The sequence below is a fragment of the Nicotiana attenuata genome, unplaced genomic scaffold (genome assembly GCF_001879085.1).
Source record: "Nicotiana attenuata strain UT unplaced genomic scaffold, NIATTr2, whole genome shotgun sequence".
Classification (NCBI taxonomy): Eukaryota; Viridiplantae; Streptophyta; class Magnoliopsida; order Solanales; family Solanaceae; genus Nicotiana; species Nicotiana attenuata.
The window spans coordinates 251,652-276,244 of record NW_017671137.1 but is presented as its reverse complement, the minus strand read 5'-3'; the positions used below and the strand labels follow the sequence as shown (position 1 = coordinate 276,244).

The following is a 24,593-nucleotide window of genomic DNA, read 5'->3' as shown; positions in this document are numbered from 1 at the left end:
TTAATGGCACCTCAAGTGAACAGGTAACTCGATTTTCAGAAGTTATAGGCATTCTTAATGAAGTTTCAATACTATAAAAGAACTGCAATCTAATGTGTTAATATTTATTAGGTCCTTGACGCCAACAGTGGCCATGAACGAGTACCACAAACATCAAGGATACCTAGTGTTGCTGAAAATACTTAACTGTCTCAAGGTACTACTCATCTTTATCCTTCGGTGCTACTATTTGAGTTTTCTATTGTTTGAATTTTCCTCCAATTTTTTTATCATTAGAATCCCGATTTCATGTAAACTTGCAAGAAATGGAAACAAGATATAGTTTCGACTTACATGCTTCGATAATTCGATTGTAACTTTATCAGTGTTAGTACCATTTACATAAGAGAGCAATAGATAATGAAATATCAGTCATGAAACTGAGGTCTTCATAGACCATTTGAAGCACCAGCATGTTCTTTAAAGTAACACACTCTATAGATGACTTTCTACCGAGTATAATGATACGATATATTACAAACAGGGTAGCTCGTACATTCCTTATTCGAATTGTGATTCCCCTGCGACTTGTTTGAGTTGATGAACTTATCCTTGTTTATTTCTGCTTGTTTGAATTGAATGTGATTGACCTGAAATCTAGTGTCTATTGCTGCTGAAGTTCTATTTGGTCTTTTCTGCAAATTTTGAGTTGACCTGCACACTGAAAGCATTAAAAACAATTAATGATCCTAGAACCAACCTTAATGTGTTTGAATTGCAATCCTCTAATAGAAACACCAAATATTCCTACCAACTTGTTCCATATAGCTGCTGTAAAATGGCTTGAGCTAAACTCTACTGATTCCAGTTCTGAGGAAGAAGATGAGCAGCAATGGCATCTTGTCACCAGGTTATTTATTCCAGATTTTGATGTATGAGTTTAAAAGCTGAACTTCTACTCGATCGTCTAAGTTAATTGAGTTGAATTCGTAAGTTTGGCTCGAGTTCCTTATTCGAATTGTGATTCCCCTGCTTCTGGTTCAGTATGCACTTGAGAACCATCTGCTTCTGGTTCAGTATGTACCTAAGAACTATCTGCTCCCGTTTCTTGTTTGTATTTTTCTTCCTACTTGTTTTGGTAGCATGAATCCCTTGAGTATCTTGTTCAAGATCACGCAGTTGGTAGTGTCTGTCTATTGCTGTTGAAGTTCTGACTACTGTCTACTGGGAACTTGAGGAGTTGACTCAAGTTTGAGACTGCTTTAATGATTGAGATTTTTGGTCTCAAGTCTGTTGTGAACTGAAATTTGAGCTTGATTTTCTGAGTACTTGAAGTCTGTCTCAAACTGACTCAAACTGCAAACTGTCAACTAGTTTATGCTTCCTTTTGTGATGGTAACATTGGTGTGTTTGATGCTGATAGCCTCAGGCTAAAATGTCGTATTTCTCCCTCTGCATATTTGTCTCAGGCAGTGTTGATTGGGTAAGAGCACGTCTATTTGTCCAGAATATCTTCTGAACTGGACTTGAGCATGCATAGAGTGACTGCAATTTGTCTGATTTTAGTCCCAATAATCCTAAATTTTATTGCATTTACTGGATCAACAATGCTTATCGATTAATTCTAATCAATAAGGAGTAAAGACAAGAGCAGAAGAGAGAGAGATCTATATAGGTTTATATGCTTCTTTTTGTGTTTGGGGTACAGACACATACTGTAAGTCTCATCATCGACGACAATGATTTACTTTGTCCATGATTGCATTAATCCCTGTTACCTCCTTTTTTTTGGCAAGAGCCTTCATCATTTCCTAGTAGTGTTACAACTTTCTTCCGTATCACTTGCTCATGTTGTTTCATTAGTGTCAGGTAGCTGTAAAAGCTGTGCTTTGCAGCTATTTTTTCCATTAAGGTTGTAATTCTATGTTTTCTTGGGTTTGTCTGTCATCTGGGAGGTTGATGCTTGGTGTCCTACTGGAAGCTTTTTGGTAAGCGCTGTAAAAAGGCATGTTGAACATGGGGGACTGGTTGGGTGCTTTTACTCTTAAGCTGCAAGGAGAAAATTCACAGATGGAGGATCTTCATCCATTGTTCATTTCGTAATCAGATTCTTCTCATGCTTTGTCCTGCTTTGTCCAGTCCTAGCACCAGTTGCCTTCATAATAGCAGCAACTGGTTCTTCTCCTGCTTTGTCCAGTCCTAACACTGCTACTACTGATTTATCAGCTGGTTCAACAGCAGCTCGATCACCAGCTGCCTCCATACCCCTACCATCCTTAGTATTAGTTTGTAAAGGTGTATTTACATCCATATGAAGCCTTGCCAAAGTTGTAGCAGCAGGGACATCAGCTGCCCGTTTTAAATCAGCATCAATAACACCAGGGCTTTTTTTGAGGGACATCAGCTGCGCGTTTTACAACAGCAATTGACAGCCTAATTGCCTCAATTTTGAGGAGTGTTTGAGCAGCAAAACCTGCAAAGTTTGGATTGTGAATTCAGCATTGTTTCTACATCTGTGAGTTGATGAAACCTGAAGCTTTGCACTAGCATTAGAGCAAATAAAATCTGTATGTTTCTGCAGTTTTTGTTGACTGTTTTCAGCTGAAATTTTCTGCACTTTGTGGTTATTCTGCTTGATGGTTGTTGTTCAGTTAATAGCAATATTTTTTCTATTTATGAATCGTCACAGTGATGGAATTCTAAAGATGTTTTTCCACATTGTATTTTATCTTCTGATACAATTATTTTATTATTTCAGGTCATACAGTTTGATGCTCGATAATTCAGCTGGTGGAAGATTTCATAATGATGAAAAGTTGCGAAAATCGTTTGAAGACTGTCATTCGTTTGGATTAGTTATATAATGACATTAGCTATTTAGTTCAAACAATATAAGTTTAGTTATTGTGACATCAATATTTTTGATTGGTGCTTCCTTTAATTTGTTAAGATTTAATTAGATATATTTTTTTAAAATTAATATTAATTTATTTTCTTATTTGGGTCATATTTTAGATAAATGTAGTAACTATTATTAATGGTGGCTACAATATTGCTATTAGCGCTTGTGAGTTTTAGCGCTAATTTAGTTGGATATACCAGCTATATAAATGGACGATAAATGGGCAAATTAAGATGTTTTACAAGGGATATTGCAGTTGTTATAATTGCTGTAAAACAATTGCCGTAAAAAATATTGACTTTTAGCGGCAATTTAGTTAATCATATTAACCACCAAAATGGCAAACTAATATGTTTTCAGAAGGGATACTATGGCTATTTTAATTGCCACAAAATAATTGCCGTTAAAGATGCGAACATTTAGCGGCAATTATTTTGAATTTAGCGGCTGTAAAAATGGATGCTAAAGGAGTATAATTATTCGATTTAGTAGCCATAATAATTGCTGTTAATGATGTGAACTTTTAGCGGCAATTATTTGAATTTAGTAGCTATAAAAGATAGTTGCTAAAGCAGTATAATTAGCCGTTATGGATTAGATTTAGTAGCCATTATAATTGCCGCAAACAATTGCCGTTAAAGACGATAATCTTTAGCGGCAATAAACCATACCTTTTACCAGCTTTTGTGACAATAGCCGCTAAAGGCTTTAGCGACCCCAACATCAGCAGCTAAACACCAATGGCCGGTAAAAGCTGTAGCGGCTATTGTTATTGCCGCTAAAACCGTTTTAATTTGCCGCTAAACACCCTTTTTGTTGTAGCGTGTTTTGAACAAATTGTTGAAGGCTAGTGCTTCTACGGCCATACGTAAAATGTGTGGACCGTAGAATTCCTATTGCGGCCACACTTAGCCATCAACGGTCTATCCTTTTTGAGACCTCTATATGCAGACTGCTACTAAAATGCGCGGACCGTTTATTTCTTCTACAACCGCAAAACAGGCTCCACGCTGTCTTCGGAGAGGACCTTCTAAGCCTCTTATATTATCTAACAGAAGTGCGGCTACACTTGTAATTGTGCGGTCCGCACTTCCAGTCTGTGATCGCATATCAAAAATCTACGGACCGCAGTCCCCAGTTTAAGCAACCTGTTATTTTTGTCATAAGCCCACTATGTCCACAATGCTCCTCGTTGCCTGCATAAGTCTTGAATGTGTTGAATGATGACTTGAAAATAACAAAATTCATTTCTTGATACAGACAAAGGTACGATTGCGCGGCCGCGGAGAAACGACTAAAGGAAGAGGTGAATCTTCTAGGGGTCGAGGGAGAGGTACCTTGCCCCTTGGCCAACCCAAAAATATCAGACAACTGATAGAGGGAGAGGTGCAGACCTCTCCGAGTCTAGTTCCTATGTCCCGTCTAGGGAAGCTTCCGAGGGCAACTCAGCCTCTATTCAGGAGGAGCAGGCAGCCACACAATCTAGGCCACAAGGGCGATTTCAGCTAATAGATGAGGCCTCTTCTTCTCATAGCACTTTCGAGGGGCTAGAATGTCACGACCCGGATTTCCCCACCCTTGGGGTCATGATGGCGCCTACTCGTAGAAGCTAGACAAGCCACAAATCATAAACTCCTACCTATTTCATTTTAAATCTTTTTATCAATCATAAGAACAAGCGTTAAATATTTAAATGACAGCAGAATATGAAATTAAAACGGAAGACTTAAATTAAATAAGCTGAACAATAATGCGGAATTCAACATGTGCCTCTACCCAAGAACTGGTGTCACATAATCCACGAACTACTAAGAGTGCTAAATACAACCGTTTGAAAGAAATATAACATTGTTTGTCTCGAATACATGAGATAACAGAATGACATAAAAGATAGAGGAGACGCCGGGCCTGCGGACGCCTGCAAGGCTACCTCGGTGTCTCAGTGGACTGAAGGCTGGCTCCCGAGCTACTGCTGCTGTCCGGGACCTCGATCTGTGCAAAAGAGCACAGAGTGTAGTATCAGCACAACCGACCCCATGTGCTGGTAAGTGCCTAGCCTAACCTCGGCGAAGTAGTGACGAGGCTAGGACCAGACTACCAAATAAACCTGTGCAGTAATATAATGTACAGCGGAAAGTAAAGCAGGAATAAACCAGTAAGGATGGGAGGGGGAAACATGTTGCGGGGAGATAATAGTTCCAAATAAAGCATCAAGTAAGGAAAGAAACAACATAACTACAATGTTAACAAGGAGCAGAAATCAAATAAGTGCACGACATCACCCTTCATGCTTTTACTCTCGTCCTCACCAAGAAATAATATAATGACAACGTGCACGGCATCACCCTTCGTGCTTTTACTCTCTTTCCTCACCAAAGCAATTAGAATAATAACATGTGCACGGTATCACCCTTCGTGCTTTTACTCTATTTCCTCACATATAATCAATAGAATTGGCACGGAATGGTACATCGTGCGGCACGACATCACCCTTCGTGCTTTACGCTCTTTCCTCACAATAGCAAACAATGCACGGCATCACCCTTCGTGCTTTAACACTCTTCCTCACCCAAACAACAATCACAAACAAGGGCAAGGGAAATAAACAAGAACATATAGGAATCCCGGCAAGGGAACAACGATTTAACAATTAAATCCCGGCAAGGGAGCAACAAGTAAATAATTAAATCCCGGCAAGGGAACAACAATTAAATATTTAAATCCCGGCAAGGGAACATTTCAATAACTCTTTCTCTATCTTTCACTTGTAATTCATAACTCACATTACCACTTCAGCCAATGCTCCAAAGGGTTCAATCATCTCATATACTTTAAAAATTCATAATATAACTCGAGCCAATGCTCCAAGATGTTCAAAGGTCTCAATTCCTTCCACAAACTTTTCACAACAACTAGAAGTCATCACCATAGCATGAAGAATACAATGAAATCAAATATTCACGATGTAAAGACTCACGGTCATGATAGACACCAACGTATAGATACGCGTCACCATGCCTATACGTCGTACACGACTAATACCACATAGAAAAGAGGATTCAACTCCTAATCCCTCAAGCTAAGGTTAGACCAAACACTTACCTCGATGCCTTGAACACAACTCAAGTCTCAATTATAGCTTTACCCCTTGATTCCACCGCCAATTCGCTCGTATCTAATCACAAATTACTTAATTACATCATTAAATGCTAAATGAATCAACCCCAATGCATGAAAATGAGTTTTCCAAAGTTTTACCCAAAAAGTCAAAAATCGTCCCCGGGCCCACGTGGTCAAAACCCGAGTTTCGAACCAAAACCCGATTACCCATTCCCCCACGAACTCAAATATATAATTTATTTTGAAATCGGACCTCAAATCGAGGTCCAAATCCCCAATTTTTGAAAAACCTACGTTTTACCCAAAACACCCAATTTCCCCCATGAAAATCCTTGATTTTTGAAATCATGTTAAAAGATGTTAATGATTCAATGAAATGAGTAAAAACTAACTTACAATTGATTTGGAAGAAGACTTGTTCTTGGAAAATCGCCTAAGTGAGTTTGGGTTTGAGAAAATATGAAAAATGGGGTTCAAAATCGTTTAAGTGTAAAATTGCGGGTCTCTGATATGGGAAATGCGAACAGGGGTTCGCAATTGCGAACCCCGACCTCTGCAGATGTGGGAATTGCGAAACAGGGTTCGCATTTGCGAACCCTTCAGAAATCCCAAACTTTCGCATTTGCGAAACAATAGTCGCATTTGCGACTTCGCCTTTGCGAAGAAAAGATCGCATTTGTGATCGCAGAGGATTTAGGCGGGCATCGCATGTGCGATGCATGGCTCGCATTTGGGAGACTGGCTTCGCAAATGCGAAGCCTGCAGATCAGAACACACCAGCTATTTTTCAAAGTCCAAAAATGCACCCATGGCCTATCCAAAACTCACCCGAGCCCTCGCGGCTCCAAACCAAATATACACACAACCTCAAGAACATCCTACGGACTTATTCGTGCGATCAAATCGCCAAAATAACATCATAAACATCGAATTAAACCTCAAAATCCATGAATTCTTTCAAACTTCATAAAACATCAAATTTTCCAATTTAGGTCCGAATCAAGTCAAACGACGTCCGTTTTTCACCAAATTCCACAGGAATGACTTAAACCATATATAAGACCTGTACCGGTGTCGGAACCAAAATACGGGCCCGATACCAACACGTTCTAATCAATTTTCATTTCAAATTTCCTTAAATAATTTCAGAAAATAATTTTACAAAAAAATTCATTTCTCGGGCTTGGGACCCTGGAATTCGATTCTGGGCATACGCCCAAGTCCCATATTTTCCTACGGACCCTCCGGGACCGTCAAATCACGCGTCCGGGTCCGTTTACCCAAATCGTTGACCAAGGTCAAATTTATTCATATTAACATCAAAACTTAGCATTTTTCACAGAATTTCATATTTAAGCTTTCCGGCTACGCGCTCGGACTGCGCACGCAAATCGAGGAGACTCTAAATGAGGTTTTCAAGGCCTCAGAGACACAGAATTCAATTAAAAACAGGTGATGACCCAAAAGGGTCATCACATTCTCCACCTCTAAAACAACTGTTTATCCTCGAACGGACAGAAGAAGGAAGTACCTGAGTCGGGGAAAAGATGAGGATAACGGCTCCGCATATCGGACTCGGACTCCCAGGTCGATGCCTCAGTAGCCTGACCTCTCCACTGGATACGAACAGAAGGGAAACTCTTCGACCTCAACTGACGAATCTGCCGGTCTATAATAGCTACCGGCTCCTCCTCATAAGACAAGTCCTTGTCCAGCTGGACAGTGCTGAAATCTAACACGTGGGCTGGATCGCCGTGATTCCTCCGAAGCATGGACGCATGAAACACTGGATGCACGGCTGATAAGCTCGGCGACAAAGCAAGTCTATAAGACACCTCTCCCACTCGATCAAGAATCTCAAATGGACCAATGAACCTAGGGCTAAGCTTTCCCTTCTTCCCAAATCTCACCACGCCCTTCATAGGCGACACTCGGAGCAATACCCACTCACCAACCATAAAAGCCACATCTCGAACCTTGCGGTCTGCATAACTCTTTTGCCTGGACTGAGCTGTACGAAGCCTATCCTGAATGATCCTGACCTTGTCCAAGGCCTCCTGAACCAGATCTGTACCCAACAACCGAGCCTCTCCTGGCTCAAACCACCCAAACGGAGAACGACACCGCCTACCATATAAAGCCTCATAAGGAGCCATGTGGATACTCGACTGGTAGTTGTTGTCGTAGGCAAACTCCGCCAAAGGCAAAAACTTATCCCACGAACCTCCAAAGTCAATGACACAAGCTCGAAGCATATCCTCCAAAATCTGAATAGCCCGCTCGGACTGTCCGTCCGTCTGGGGATGAAATGATGTACTCAACTCAACTCGTGTGCCCAACTCTCGTTGAACTGCTCTCCAAAAGCGCGAGGTAAACTACGTACCCCGGTCTGAAATGATAGATACGGGCACACCATGAAGGCGAATAATCTCCCGAATGTAGATCTCAGCTAACCTCTCAGAAGAATAGGAGACTGCCACAGGAATGAAATGCGCTGACTTGGTCAGCCTATCAACAATGACCCATACTGCATCGAACTTCTTCCGAGTCAGCGGAAGTCCAGTAACAAAATCCATAGTGATCCACTCCCACTTCCACTCGGGAAGCTCAATCCTCTGACATAAACCACCAGGCCTCTGACGCTCGTACTTAACCTGCTGACAATTCAAACAACGAGCCACATATGCTACGATATCCTTCTTCATTCTACGCCACCAATAATGCTGCCGCAAATCCTGATACATCTTCGCGGCGCCCGGATGAATAGAGTACCGGGAGCTATGGGCCTCCTCCAAAATCAACTCTCGGAGCCCATCCACATTAGGCACACATACTCGACCCTGCAATCTCAAAACTCCATCATCATCTAAAGTAACCTGCCTGGCACCTCCGCGCTGCACCGTGTCTCTAAGGACACACAAATGGGGATCATCATACTGCCGATCACGGATACGCTCCAATAATGAAGAACGAGCGACCGTGCAAGCTAACACACGACTGGGGTCAGAAACATCCAGTCTCACAAACTGATTGGCCAAAGCCTGAACATCCAAAGCAAGCGACCTCTCACCGACCGGAATATAAGCAAGACTGCCCGTACTGGCTGACTTCCTACTCAAAGCATCGGCCACCATATTGGCCTTTCCCGGATGATATTAAATGGTGATATATAATCCTTCAACAACTCCAACCTCCTCATCTGCCTCAAATTCAACTCCTTTTGCTTGAACAAGTACTGAAGACTCTTGTGATCCGTGAACACCTCACATGCCACGCCATACAGGTAATGCCTCCAAATCTTCAATGTGTGAACTATGGCTGCCAACTCCAAATCATGAACCGGATAGTTCTTCTCATGAATCTTCAACTGCCGCGAAGCATAGGTAATAGCCTTGCCATCCTGCATCAACACTGCACCAAGTCCAATACGAGATGCATCACAATAAATTGTATAAGGCCCGGAACCTGTGGGCAAAACCAACACCGGTGTCGTAGTCAGAGCTACCTTGAGCTGCTGAAAGCTCGTCTCACACTCGTCCGACCATCTGAACTGGGCACCCTTCTAGGTCAACCTACTCATCGGGGCTACAATAGATGAAAACCCCTCCACGAACCGACGATTGTAGCCTGCCAATCCCAAGAAACTCCGAATCTCTGTAACTGATGCTGGTCTAGGCTAGTTCTTGACTGCCTCAATCTCCTTCGGATCAACCTGAATACCCTCTGCTGACACAATATGACCCAGGAATGCAACTGAACTCAACCAGAATTCACACTTCAAAAACATGGCGTACAACTGACTATCCCTCAAAGTCTGAAGAACCACTCTAAGATGCTGCTCGTGCTCCTCTCGGCTGCGGGAATATATCAAAATATCATCATGAAGACTATCACGAACGAATCCAAATAAGGCCTGAACACTCGGTTCATCAAATCCATAAGAGTTGCTGGGGCATTTGTCAACCCGAATGACATCACCAAGAACTCGTAATACCCGTACCTAGTGCGAAAAGCTATCTTAGGGACATCAGATGCCCTGATCCTCAACGGATGGTAGCCAGATCTCAAGTCAATCTTTGAAAATACCTTGGCACCCTGAAGCTGATCAAACAAATCATCAATCCTCAGAAATGGATACTTATTCTTGATTGTAACCTTGTTCAATTGCCGGTAATCAATACACATTCTCATTGACCCATCCTTCTTTTTAACAAACAACACCGGCGCACCCCAAGGCGAAACACTGGGCCTAATGAAGCCCTTCTTAAGCAAATCTTGCAACTGTTCCTTTAACTCTTTCAACTCAGGCGGGGCCATACGATACGGCGGAGTAGAAATGGGCTGAGTGCCCGGAGCCAAATCAATGAAGAAATCAATATCCCTATCGGGTGGCATACCCGGTAGGTCTGAAGGGAAAACATCAGGAAACTCACGAACAACGGGCACAGAATCAATAGAAGGGACCTCACCCCTAGAATCACGAACATATGCCAAATAGGACAAACACCCCTTCTCGACCATACGTCGAGCCTTCACATACGATATAACACTGCGGGTAGAATGACCGGGAGTCCCTCTCCACTCTAAACGAGGCATACCCGGTAAAGCTAAGGTCACAGTCTTGGCGTGATAGTCCAAGATAGCGTTGTAAGGTGATAACCCGTCCATCAGCAATATAACACTGAAATCATCCATGTCCAGAAGAAGAAAATCTACACGAGTCTCAAAACCTCCAATAACCACTATACATGAACAATGGACGCGATCCACCATAATAGAATCATCCACCGGCGTAGACACATAAACAGGAGCACTCAAAGAATCACTAGGCATGACCAGATATGGCGCAAAATAAAACCGAAGCTTCTCTACAACAAACCAGAATAATACCTGCACCTCCACCTCTATTACCTTTACCTCCACCTCTAGCATCTCTACCTCCACCTCTAATAACTCTACCTCCACCTCTAATACCTCTACCTCCACCTCTAGCTAATTGAGCGGGCTGGACGATTCCCTCAATAAACCTCCTCACTCTCTCTCACAGTGGGAAGTATGATAAGAGCATGACGAGCCAAGTCGATGAATCTGATCTTGTACTGAGTAACAGTCATTGAACCCTATTGGGGACGCTCAAACTGCCTCCGATAGACCCTGTCTGAGTGATGGGGAGAAACTTCTCCAGAAATAGCTGCGTGAACTGTTCTCAAGTCAAAGCTGGTGACCTAACTGGTATAGCCAATCAATAATCTCTCCAACAGGTCTTGGCGGATCCAGACAAGCGAAAGGTAGCAAAATAGACCCCATTGGTCTCCACGATCCCCATGTTCCTGAGAACCTCATGACAGCTGTCAAGATAATCCTGGGGATCCTCAGTAGATGCACCACTGAATGTAGTAGTGAAGAGCTTGGTGAAACTTATCCAACCTCCACAAAGCCTCTGAAGAAGTAGCTGATCTATCACTGGTCTGCGCTGCTTCTCGGCTGAAGAAGCGGTACATGACCTCGCCTTTCGCGAAGGAACAAGAGTAGAGGTTTCAATTTAGCATTTGAGAAACAAAACCGCACGACAGGAAAGAACAAGTGTGAAGTTTTTCCTAACTCCGTAGCCTCTGGGAATAAATACAGACGTCTCCGTACCGATCCCTCAGACTCTACTGAGCTTGTCCGTGAATTGTGAGACCTGTGCAACCTAGGGCGGCACAGCATCACCTTTCGTGCTTTACACTCTTTCCTCACAATAGCAAACAATGCACGGCATCACCCTTCGTGCTTTAACACTCTGCCTCACCCAAACAACAATCATAAACAAGGGCAAGGGAAATAAACAAGAACATATAGGAATCCCGGCAAGGGAACAACGATTTAACAATTAAATCCCGGCAAGGGAGCAACAAATAAATAATTAAATCCCGGCAAGGGAACAACAATTAAATAATTAAATCCCGGCAAGGGAACATTTCAATAACTCTTTCTCTATCTTTCACTTGTACTTCATAACTCACTTTACCACTTTAGCCAATGCTCCAAAGGGTTCAATCATCTCATATACTTTCACAATTCATAATATAACTCGAGCCAATGCTCCAAGATGTTCAAAGGTCTCAATTCCTTCCACAAACTTTTCACAACAACTAGAAATCATCACCATAGCATGAAGAATACAATGAAATCAAATATTCACGATGTAAAGACTCACGGTCATGATAGACACCAACATATAGATACTCGTCACCATGCCTATACGTCGTACCCAACTAATACCACATAGCAAATAGGACTCAACTCATAATCCCTCAAGCTATGGTTAGACCAAACACTTCCTCGATGCCTTGAACACAACTCAAGTCTCAATTATAGCTTTACCCCTTGATTCCACCGCCAATTCGCTCGTATCTAATCACAATCTTAAATACATCAATAAGTGCTAAATGAATCAACCCCAATGCATGAAAATGAGTTTTCCAAAGTTTTACCCAAAAAGTAAAAAATCGCCCCCGGGCCCACGTGGTCAAAACCCGAGGTTCGAACCAAAACCCGATTACCCATTCCCCCACGAACTCAAATATATAATTTGTTTTGAAATCGGACCTCAAATTAAGGTCCGAATCCCCAATATTTGAAAACCTAGGTTCTACCCAAAACACCCAATTTCCCCCATGAAAATCCTTGATTTTTGGTTGAAATCATGTTAAAAGATGTTAATGATTGAAAGAAATGAGTAAAAACTAACTTACAATTGATTTGGAAGAAGACTTGTTCTTGGAAACTCGCCTAAGTGAGTTTGGGTTTGAGAAAATATGAAAAATGGGGTTCAAAATCGTTTAAGTGTAAAATTGCAGGTCTCTGATATGGGAAATGTGAACAGGGGTTCGCAATTGCGAACCCCGACCTCTGCAGATGTGGGAATTGCGAAATAGGGTTCGCATTTGCTAACCCTTCAGAAATCCCAAACTTTCGCATTTGCGAAACAATAGTCGCATTTGCGAAACAATAGTCGCATTTGCGACTTTGCATTTGCGAAGAAGAGATCGCATTTGCAATCGCAGAGGATTTGGGCGGGCATCGCATTTGCGATGCATGGCTCGCATTTACGAGATCGCATTTACGAGACTGGCTTCGCAAATGCGAAGCCTGCTGATAAGAACATACCAGCTATTTTTCAAAGTCCAAAAATGCACCCGTGGCCTATCCAAAACTCACCCGAGCCCTCGGGGCTCCAAACCAAATATACACAGAACCTCAAGAACATCCTACAGACTTATTCGTGCGATCAAGTCGCCAAAATAACATCATAAACATCGAATTAAACCTCAAAATCCATGAATTCTTTCAAACTTCATAAAACATCAAATTTTCCAATTTAGGTCCGAATCACGTCAAACGACGTTCGTTTTTCACCAAATTTCACAGGAATGACTTAAACCATATATAAGACTTGTACCGGGCGCCGGAACTAAAATACGGGCCCGATACCAACAAGTTCTAATAAATTTTCATTTCAAATTTCCTTAAATAATTTCAAAAAACAATTTTACAAAAAAAATCATTTCTCGGGCTTGGGACATCGGAATTCGATTCTGGGCATACGCCCATGTCCCATATTTTCCTACGGACCCTCCGGGACCGTCAAATCACGGGTCCGCGCCCGTTTACCCAAAATATTGACCAAGGTCAAATTTATTCATTTTAACATCAAAACTTAGCATTTTTCACAGAATTTCATTTTTAAGCTTTCCGGCTACGCGCCCGGACTGCGCACGCAAATCGAGGCGACTCTAAATGAGGTTTTCAAGGCCTCGGAGACACAGAATTCAATTCAAAACAGGTGATGACCCTTTGGGTCGTCACATAGAAAGTGCCAGCCAGACCTCTGAGCCAGCAGCTGCCCCAGACACAGAGGCACAGACTATACAGGATATCCCCGATGATGGTAGAGGGGGAGATGGTACATCCACGAGTGTTGAGAGATCGAAAAAAAGGGAGATATGGGAGGATAGGTTCGTCAACTTGGCTGCCTTCATTGATTTATGTATGTGGTGTCCAGTGAGATCCTTGACACTTGAGCGACAATTTCTATTAAAGGATTTGGATAAATACAACCTGGTGGTGTTGAGGCAGTTCAGAGAAAGTAATAGTTGGATACGGTTCACTGAGAGAGTTGAAGATTCCAAGGATTACCTCGTCCGAGAGTTCTACGCAAATGTTTCTCACATCAAGAAGGGGATGAAGGTGACTAAAGTACGTAGCCTCAAGGCGAGGTTTGATCAGCACACACTAAACGCGTACTTGGGGTTTGAGGACTTAGAGCCGAAGAAGTATCTGGAGACATGTGCAATGAAAGAAGAAGTTCACCTTGGCTAGCTGAGATCTTAGCACCACCATGGATCATTATTGGGGTTCCCATCCACCGGAGCACATTGAGTTTTGAGGCAAAGGGATGGCAGACATATTTTATGCAGCAGACTTGAACTGTGCCAGAACAAGACTCATTTGCCTCTTCCACGTGTTATTCTTGTGGCTTCTATCATGGTCGGGTACCCAATTAATATGGGTTCCGGGATGTTGGCCAATATTTTGTTGGTAGCACTGCTGTCTAGCTCGGCCTATCCTTATCCAAACACTATCATAGAGTACCTCATTGATGCAAAGGTAGATCCTAGAACTTATGACATCAAGGTGAAGCTGAAGAAGCCATTTGACTGGTATTCACTGATAGATGCTACCAACCCAAAGAAGAGAGCTCAGCCTCCTACCACCATAGACCTGTCTGATGAGCCGGCAATGGTAGTTACTGAGGCAGCTGACATTCCATCTACCATTATCGAGCCCACCTCTAATGTTGTTTCTATGCTCAGATCCTACCACAGCTCCCACGGTAGAGCCTACTCCAGCTCCGAGGCCAGTGCCCATGCCTACAGCTCCATTATCTGCTCTGCGAGCCTCTCAGACATTGGCGAATCTCTCAGACATTGGCGAGTCTCAACAACTAGATGCAGCAGCTACTTCAAAATTTTCTGACATATCTAGTATGGTTGTAGCGCAATCATCTACACAAGCACAATAGGTCTCCTCTAATCTTGATGAAAAGTTGATGAAGATTCTAGAAAACCAGAAGACAATCATGGACACTTTGGTATAGCACTGGTCGGTTATTGAGGAGTTGGCCAAAGAAGTGAAGAAGAGGAGGAAGTCCCCGACAAACAAGAAGTCAGTTGACAAACTCGGGAAGGAGGTGACCAGATTTACGACAGCTGGGGATCTACCTTTTGATATGCTACTTGACCGGCACTAGTCCATCCCAGATCCATTGGCACCATTTGCACCGGTTGCACCAGTTAACCACTCCGAGGAGCCAAATATTACTGCCGACACCGATGAGGCAGTACATGCGATGTTTACCACTCCCACTGTCGCGCCCCTTTTTCTCGCGAAAACGTGTTTTAACGTGTGATAACTCTTTTAAATGGGTATTAAAAGAGAAAAGTCGTCACCCAACAATTTTTAAGGTGAGTTAGGGCACCTATTTGCAAATAACTTTGTTTGACTAGTCAACGCCATCAAAGATTGAGTAAGGGCTCAAATTACCTCAAAGAGAAGGTGTTAGGCACTCTTCGAGGTCCACAACTGTGGTTCTCGGCTGAAGTTTAAACTATGTAGATTAGATAATTAAGCTAGTTGATCAAATAAATAAAGAAAGATGTAGAAGTTGAAAGCTATATTATAACATAAGATTTAACTATATGAAAAAATGATACAAGTCATAAAAAATCACAAGGACTGCACAAAATAGCAATGAGTGGCACATGTTAGCCTCCACACTTAACAACAAAGGCAGACAAACAGATTTCAGGTTATGCTGCAGACAATTTTTTTAGAGGCATTAGAATTATTAGATCTTATAAGCATAATGTCTATTTGATTCCGGTTTCCAGTAATATACAGAAAATACTGTAACTTTTAGGCTAACGTATAGGCATATTAAAGCGTTACAAGTCCTATAGGCACGATTTCTAATTGTTTGCACAATAAGGTAGTGAAACGATCCCAGTTTTCCCAATGGAAATACTTCTTAGGCAAGTGACGGTGTCCTATAGGCGGGATTTTTAGTAGTTGTATAATGAGGCAGTGAAGCCGCTTGAAAACCCAGGATTAGCAACGTCGATAAAAAGATTTTATGCGAATGATAACATCCCATGGGCAGGACTTCTAACAATTGACAATTAGACTGGTTTTATAACACTTTATCCCTATAGGCATGTCATCTAAGTGAGGCGGTATAAAGTAACAGAAAGCAGCTGATCATAAAACCTTATAGTCATGATATATAGATTAGTGAAGGCATGTATTATCGTATCCTATAGGCATTCTATCTAAAAGCGTTGAGTAGTAGATAATGGAAACAAGTGTAGCAATTACTTGAGCCAACATATTTTGACAAGTTAAGTGAAGTGTGTGCATGATTCCAATAGGCATGATTTCTATTAATGTGCAACACACTAAACGAAATAACAAATAAGACATGCTGAATGAAATAGCAAATAGAACATAGACCCTTATAAGCATGTTTTCTACCCTTTCATGCAAGCATAGAATACCTGAACTCCCTATTCATTAATTTCCCCGACATTCATTTTTACAAGTTATTACAGATTGAGATTGAACTAGGTATGGCGACTGGCAAAATTTTACGATCGAGCACGAAGGTATTAGCCATTAATAGCTGCTCTGGCCACTGGCTAGCCTCTTCTTGAGGATGGTCAGTTATCCCAACCTTTCCCACAGCTCATCCAAACATTTACGAGCCCAAAAATAAGCCAAAACTATGCGCAATTAGTTAAACCTAATGTATTAAATGCAGCCATGCAAACTCCAACCCACATAACCCTAAAACCAGTGGAATACCTTCATGGAGAGCCCATCATTAAATGGAAGAAGCAGGAAGTTCAATAATCCATTGCTCAACAAGGACTACAGTTGGCAATGTTGGGAAAATTCTCGTATGGTAAGCCTGTTATTCAAGAGTTTCGTAAATGTATTCCTATACAGTGTGAATTAAAGGGTCCTTGCTCTATTGGATTGATTGAGGACAGCCATGTCCTTATTAAGCTTTCATTAATAGATGATTACATTCATTTATTATTAAATCCAGCATTTTATTTAAAGATACAAGGTGAGATGTGGCAGATGCGATGTACAAAGTGGAATCCCTAGTGGAAACCTAACGAAGAAATGCCTGTTGCTATGGCCTGAATTTCTTTTTAGGACCTTCCACCTAAATATTTAGCAAAGAATTTGTATTCTCACTGGCAAGTGCAATTGGAAGGCCCTTATATGTTGACTTGGCTACTCAGAATGGCACAAGGCTAAGCTGTGCTAAGGTGAAAGTTGAGGTGAATTTACAGTCAAAATTCCCTCGAAGGATCAAAATTATAGAAGAGGAGGATGAGTTTAGGCCAGAGGAGTCTAAATGGATCAAGATTAGGTATGATTATATGCCTAAATTTTGCAAAAGTTGCAAGTAACAAGGCCATAAGGAAGCTAAGTGTTGGGTCATCAATCCTGAGCTTAGGCAATTTGAAGATCAAGGATGGAGAGGTGAAGGAGAAGGAATATATTGGTACTGCAGCTAACTCAACTAAGGTACTCTCTAATGGTAAAGTTTTGGGGAAGCCAGTGGTAAATCAGGCTAGGCAGGAGTGGATGCAAGCAAGGAGCAATAAGTACCAACATGATAATAGAGGTCATTTATTGTACTACAAAAGAGAAGGAGATTGACAATGGAAAAGGGAAGAACAAAGCTGAGGCACTGTCAACAAAAAAACAAGTTTGATGCACTGGAAGTTGAGGAAATTGATCAACCAACACTGAGGATTACTGATGGCAAGGATGATAATACTAGCAAGGCATAACAAAAAAAGCAACAAAGAATTGAAGCCAAAAAGGTTCAGAGAAGAAGTAGGTGATAAATAAGGAAATTACAGCTTCAATCATAAGGATGTTGGAAATACTTCAGTGGCTAAGGAAGGAGTTCCTAATCCTAGTAATACAAGGGCTAGGATGGAGGAAAGTGTTGAAGTTAGGAATGGAAATCCGGGTAGAAATAGGAGCCCTAATCCTAATGCTACTAGGATTAAGGATGCAACCATAAAGGAGAGTATGGTAGACTGGGTTCAAAGGAGCTTTGGTGCACACAAGGAAGCTCTTAACGTTACTTTGAATCATTCATGCCAGGAGATACCTTCTCAAACTTTGGTGGAATCACCTAGGTCAACTGGAGCTACTAGAGGGGAAAGACAACTATAGAGTGATGAAGTACATGAGTTTGAGGACAACTATGTAGCAAATACAAGTATAGGGGTGGATGATCATAGGGACAACACACAGCTAGAACAAGCAGACAAAGGAAATAATATGTCTACAGTAAACCCTAGGTCCCTGGAAATTAGGGTTGAGGATTTTGAGGGGACAAATGATCAGCGACCTATACAACTAATTGGAGCTGATACAGGAACAAAAGAAGAGTCTAGAAACACTGGGGGATCAATTATAGCTTCAACAGGGAAGAAGGATTGCAATGGAGTAGTAAACCCTAGAAGAACTACTCAGGTTTTGGACAATTCTAGGGGTGATTCGGTGGTGGTTTTAGGCAATGAGAAGGTTGGAAATGATAATGTTGATGCCTTAGAGGATACAGTGAGGGAAAATCAAAGATCAGTTGATGGCAAGAATTCTGAGCATAATGGAACAGTTAAAACTGGGAAATTATAACCCAAATATGGGCAGTGTCTATGAACTACAATTTAGGATGATGCAGGAGGTAGTAGAAACTCTGGAGCATCATGATAAGGTGAATGAAGATCAGGCTATTGTAACAAAGGAGTAAGGAGCCTTAGAGCCAATGCCAATGGCTTGTACACCAGCCAATGATCAGATTATGCAGCTTCAGGTCAAAGTACCTTTGAATTCACCTTTGCAGACATTACATGATTTAGTCACACACAATGTGGCACCTGTAGATATGGCTTTCATGGAGCAACAACAAATGGAGGTGGAAGGATATGATGAATCATTTGCAGGAAATTTCAAGCAAGTAGCAAGGGATGCTGATTTGTCCCCTAGAACTAGTGCAAAGGGAGGTAAGAAGGCAAAGAAGCAGACTCAGGCTAAAGAACCACTTCAACCTATAAGAATCATGCATAAGAGGGCAGCTTCACAAATGAAATGATGATCAAGGCCTTGATTTGGAATATTAGATCTGTCAATACTCAGCAGGCCTTCCCTAGTGTGATCAATACGCAAAGAGAGCACAATTTCTTTGTCATTGCTTTGATGGAGCCATTTCAAAAAAAAGGTTACATACAAAGGTATAAGAGAAGATTAAATTTGGAGTCTGCCTTTTCAAATATGAATGGGAAGATATGGTTATTTTTTGATGTTGTGGTGGAGTGGGAATTGATTGTGAAAACTGAACAACATGTGATTGTCAAAGTATTTCACCATGACTTTGGGAAGCGTATCATGATGACTTTTGTGTATGCAAAGTGTTCATCTATAGAGAGATTGGAGTTGTGGGATAACCTATGGTATCCGGCAATTGATATGGAACTTCCTTGGTTAGTAGTAGGGGACTTTAATGTGGTGCTACATAAAGATGAAAAGATAGGGGGATTACCAGTTCATCCTCTTGAATATGAGGATTTTGCATTCTGTGTCAATTCTTGTGGGCTGCTTGATCAAGGATATAAAGGAAGTCATTTTACATGGTGGAATGGAAGACCTAATACTGAGTGTATATTTAAGAAATTGGATAGGATCTTTGTTAATTTGCCATTCCAAAATATGCTACCTACAATTGAAGTTGAACATTTGATTAGGACAGGCTCAGAACATGCTCCATTGCTTATGACTTGTGGGGAGAAAACTACAAACTTTGTCAAGCCTTTCAGATTCTTGAATTTATGGACAAAACATGCTTACATTCAAGGAGGTGGTGAAGCAGAATTGGGAGGCGGATTTCATTGGAGATCCATTTCTAATGTTCAAGCATAAACTGAAGAAAGTGAAGGCAGCTTTATCTAAATTGAGCAAGGACACCTTTGGAGTCATTTTCAAGCAACTGGCTATCCCAGAAGACATTGTAAAGGTTAAGTAAATGTTGTTTGAGGAGGAGCCAACTATTGAGAATAGAATAATTCTTCAACAAGCCTGGGCAGAATTGAAAAAAATACTTGAGTATAGAGGAGAAATAATGGAAGCAAAAAGCTGGGATGACATGGTTTGCCGAGGGTGATAGGAACACCAATTTCTTTCACAATCATGTCAATGGCAAAAGGAAGAAGTTGCAACTGAAAAGGATCCATAATGGAGATGGCAATTGGCTAGAAGAGCAGGAAGAAATGACCAATGCTGCAGTTGAATTTTATCACAGATAGTTCATTAATGAAGGTGATCCCATAGATTTTTCAATGCTTGAGAATGTACCTTCTATGGTAACTTTGGAGCAGAATTTGGAATTATGTAGATTTCCAACCCTAGAGGAAGTCAAGGCTGCAGTATTTGAGCTAAGTAGAGATAGTGCGAGTGGTCCTGATGGATTTACTGGACTATTTTATCAAGAATGCTGGGATGTAATTGGTTATGACATACATAATTTGGTACTTTATTTCTATGGTGGTGTTGCTTTGCCTAAGTCTATCACTCATACTAATTTCGTATTGATACCAAAGAAGCCTAGAGTGCAGACTTTATCATACTTAAGACCTATAAGTTTGAGTAATTTCATCAATAAGGTACTGTCCAGAGTTCTACATGATATATTGGATAAATTCTTGCCTTCTTTAATATCATCTAACCAGTTTGGATTTGTGAAATGGAGGAGTATATTTGAGAACATTCTACTCACTCAAGAGATTGTTACTGGCATAAGATTGAGAGGCAAGCCTGCCAATATTGTCATAAAGCTGGATATGACTAAGGCATATGATAGAGTTTCATAGAGGTTTTTGCTACATATATTGAGGAAAATGGGATTTGGTGAACACTTTATTAACATGATATGGAGTTTATTGTCTAATAAATGGTATTCCGTATTGGTGAATGGCCAGTCTTCAGGGTTCTTCAAATATTCCAGAGGAATTAAGCAAGGAGATCCATTGTCTCCTGCTTCGTTCATCTTTATCTACTAAGGTGCTATCTAGATCTTTAAACAAGCTGTTTGAGGAAAAATCATTTGTAGGATTTTGGATGCCAAAGTGGACCGATCCAGTAAATCATCTTGCATATGCTGATGACACCATCATATTTGCATCAGCACATCCAGAATCCTTGAAGAAGATCATGGAAGTATTGAATGATTATGAGAAGACTTCACGCCAGTTGATCAACAAAGCAAAAAGCTCATCATATATGCATTCTAAGGCAGCCAATGCATTGTTCCAAACATTTGGTGATATCACAAGACTTGGGTGCATTTCCTTTTACATATCTTGGGTGCCCTATATTCTATACAAGGAGAATAAAGGATTATTATGATGATCTCGTTAAGAAAGTGAAGGCAAAGTTACATTCATGGAAAGGAAAGTTTCTATCTTTTGGAGGCAAGGCTACCTTGATAAGCAGTGTTCTTCAGAGTATGCCTATTCATATCCTATCAGTTTTGGATCCACCTAAGAACATTATAGACCATTTGCACAAATTGTTTGCAAGATTCTTTTGGAGCACAAAGGAGGAAGGGAGAAGTAGGCACTGGCATCTTGGAAGAATTTGTGTCTTCCAAAGGAGGAGTGAGGACTAGATTTCAGATCCTTATTTGATGTGTCCAAGGCACTATTTGAAAAATTATGGTGGAGATTTAGGACCACAAAGTCTTTGTGGTCAAATTTCATGTGGAAGAAGTACTGCAAAAAGGAATTGCCTGCAGTTGTACAGCTTAGGAAAGGATCACATATTTGGAGAAAAATGTTGCATGCTAGACAAGAAATGGAGCATGAGATCTGGTGGGAGATGAAGGAAGGAACCACCAATGTTTGGCATGAAAACTGGACAGATCTAGGAGCCTTATATCATCTAGTACCTCCAGATTTTCACATTAATGAAGAGCTGGAAGAGGTTAATGAATTGAGGCAAGAAGATGGATGGATGAGGAGCTGATAGACCAAACAAGTACAGTTTGAAAGTACTGATGGATTTTGGGATAGACCTTGGTAGAAACCTACTGGTTCAGGCAGATTTAGTATGAGCAGTGCTTGGCAATTGGTGAGACATAGGGCAAATCCAAATCCGGAATTCAAGAACATGTGGATCAAGGGCTAACCATTCAAGATATCATTCTTCTTATGGAGATTATGGAGGTTGAAACTGTTCACTAATGACATGTGGAAATGGCAGGGCTACATATGTATGTCCAGGTGTTGGTGTTGTCAAAACCCTCAGGAGGAATCATTTGATCACCTATTCTTGACAGAAACTACAGCTACTAGGGTTTGAGAACATTTCTAGGTGCAGTTGGAATCAATGTTCCATTGATTCAAGTTAAGCAGGTAATTAGAGCATGGTAGAATGCTGATTATTGTCCAAACCTGAAACCATTATATCAGGCAGCTCCAACAATTATAACTTGGGAATTATGGAAGATGAGAAACAACAACAGGAATAGGGGATCAGTTTCAGTTCATAGGGTTATCCATGAGATGAACAAGACACTACATTTTTTGGCAAAGACTAGGTACAGTTGGCTGCGTTGTATACCTTTTCTTTGGCCGGATATAATCACATATTTAGAGGGTTACAAGCCTATTATTGTGACTAAAAGAATAGCATAGCAATTTCCATACGATGGCTGGTACAAGTGTAATACAGATGGGGCTTCAAGAGGCAACCATGGTCCTAGTGCTGCTGGTTTTTGTGTGAGTGATAGTGCAGGGGATTTGGTGTATGCTAGGGCACAACAATTGGAGGAAACTACTAATATAGTGGCTGAATCTAGGGCAATCACAGATAGACTGCATTACTGTGTGGAGCATGACCTACATCCTCTTATACTAGAAACTGGTTCACTTGGTATGAAGAAGATTATAGAAGGAGAATGGGATCCTCCATGGTGCATTGTAGTAGAGGTTAAGAGGATTAAGGAGATGAAAAAGGAGTTCAATGTGATATTCCAACATGTTTTAAGGGGGGGAAACACTGTGGTAGATTTTTTAGCTAACATTATTTTCTCTTTTGCAGGTACAATTCAGTTTAATTCCTTCTCTGAACTGCCTAGTGCAAGGAGGAGATTGATCAATATTGATAAATTACAAATTCCTAATTTAAGGGTTAGGATAGCCAAAAGAAAAGCACAAGATTGATGGCTAGGTATGTTAATGAAATATCTACCGCTGCTTATTGTCTAGCTGGTATGTGGTTCTGTATATTACTAGGTCACTTTCCAGTTGTATTGGCATGATGGCATACTCAATCTGATAGTGAGCTAGGGATGTATGGAACAATTCCTAAAAGCGGGCAGTTGGTTTTTATACGAATGGGATCACAAGGAGTCTTAATCTTTACTACAAACTTGCAACTATTGATAGTGATTTCAGAAGATACAAATGGTATAGCCCTACAGGAATCTAGCAATTGCCTGTTATTTTTTATTGATGGCCTAGGTGTTGTTATGGCATTTTCCAATGGTATTGGCATGTTTACTTGCCCAACCTGGAGATGTTATGGCAGGACTTGGGATATGTTTGTAATGCGGCAATAGGCAACTGGCTCTATGGTAGCATTGATATTCCAGGCGATGTTAAGACAATTCTCAGTGATATTGCCGAGTCCACATTCTGGAAGTGTTATGGCAATGTCTGGAGCCTGTTTGATATGCAGGTCCTGACATACTACACCTTGAAGGCCAGAAAACTAAAATGCAGGTTCATATTAATTGGAATCACATGCTACTTAAGAGGAATGCGAAGATGGCTGATCAAAACAGTGAGGCTTACTTATACAACTTATGCATATTGCTTAGATGTTTGGACCGTCCCAGAAGTTGTTGGTGTTGATTGGAGATTCACATTTGCCTTGTCCTTTGGAACAAAAATGTTGGCGCCTGGTGGGAGCGTTAGAGGTGCTACATTGAGGTTTTACAATTGGCTTATGGATACACACACCACCTTATGTTGGGAGTTGCCAGTTCTATCTCTGTAATAGCTAGCATTTATGGCTATTTTAGTTTTAGATTAGTTGTTTTCATCTTTGAGATTGGACATATTGTAAACATTGGATTCAAGTTTTTGGACTATTATTTATATATTAGCCACTAGTGTCTAGTGGTATATTTTCTTAAAAAAAGTTATTACAGACCCTAGTGAATAATTACAGGCACGAACACGAATATACAATGACCCAGTAATACATCTGGGCCTTCAAAAAGGTTTAGAACTCCATATGGACTGCAGGCCCAAACTCCAGGTGCAAACAGTGTTCTTCAGACTTCCAGTACCAAAGCAGCCCAAACGAATAATTTCATACCCAAAAGGATGCTAAGCTTAGCTATATATGTGACACTGTAGACAGAGTTAATTGAACAGCATTGAAGATTAAAACACTC

General features: G+C 41.1%; 2 protein-coding genes across 2 annotated transcripts; both read left to right on the top strand.

Moving 5' to 3' along the window:
* Positions 1-19,225: 19,225 nt before the first annotated feature.
* On the top strand, positions 19,226-20,053 carry LOC109206171. Its single transcript, XM_019368963.1, has one exon. The coding sequence runs from the start codon at positions 19,226-19,228 to the stop codon at positions 20,051-20,053; it is 828 nt and encodes a 275-aa protein (XP_019224508.1).
* A 1,047-nt stretch (positions 20,054-21,100) lies between these two features.
* On the top strand, positions 21,101-21,797 carry LOC109206170. Its single transcript, XM_019368962.1, has 2 exons — positions 21,101-21,468; positions 21,515-21,797. The coding sequence occupies exons 1-2, from the start codon at positions 21,101-21,103 to the stop codon at positions 21,795-21,797; spliced, it is 651 nt and encodes a 216-aa protein (XP_019224507.1).
* Positions 21,798-24,593: the final 2,796 nt, after the last annotated feature.

What these genes read in the sequence shown, in the direction of transcription:
- LOC109206171 (XM_019368963.1), top strand. Translation starts at nt 19,226, where the DNA reads ATGATGATCAAGGCCTTGATTTGGAATATTAGATCTGTCAATACTCAG.
- LOC109206170 (XM_019368962.1), top strand. Translation starts at nt 21,101, where the DNA reads ATGGCCAGTCTTCAGGGTTCTTCAAATATTCCAGAGGAATTAAGCAAG. An exon ending in GGTGATATCACAAGACTTGG is followed by an intron (nt 21,469 to 21,514) that starts GTGCATTTCCTT and finishes ATTCTATACAAG; the next exon opens with GAGAATAAAGGATTATTATG.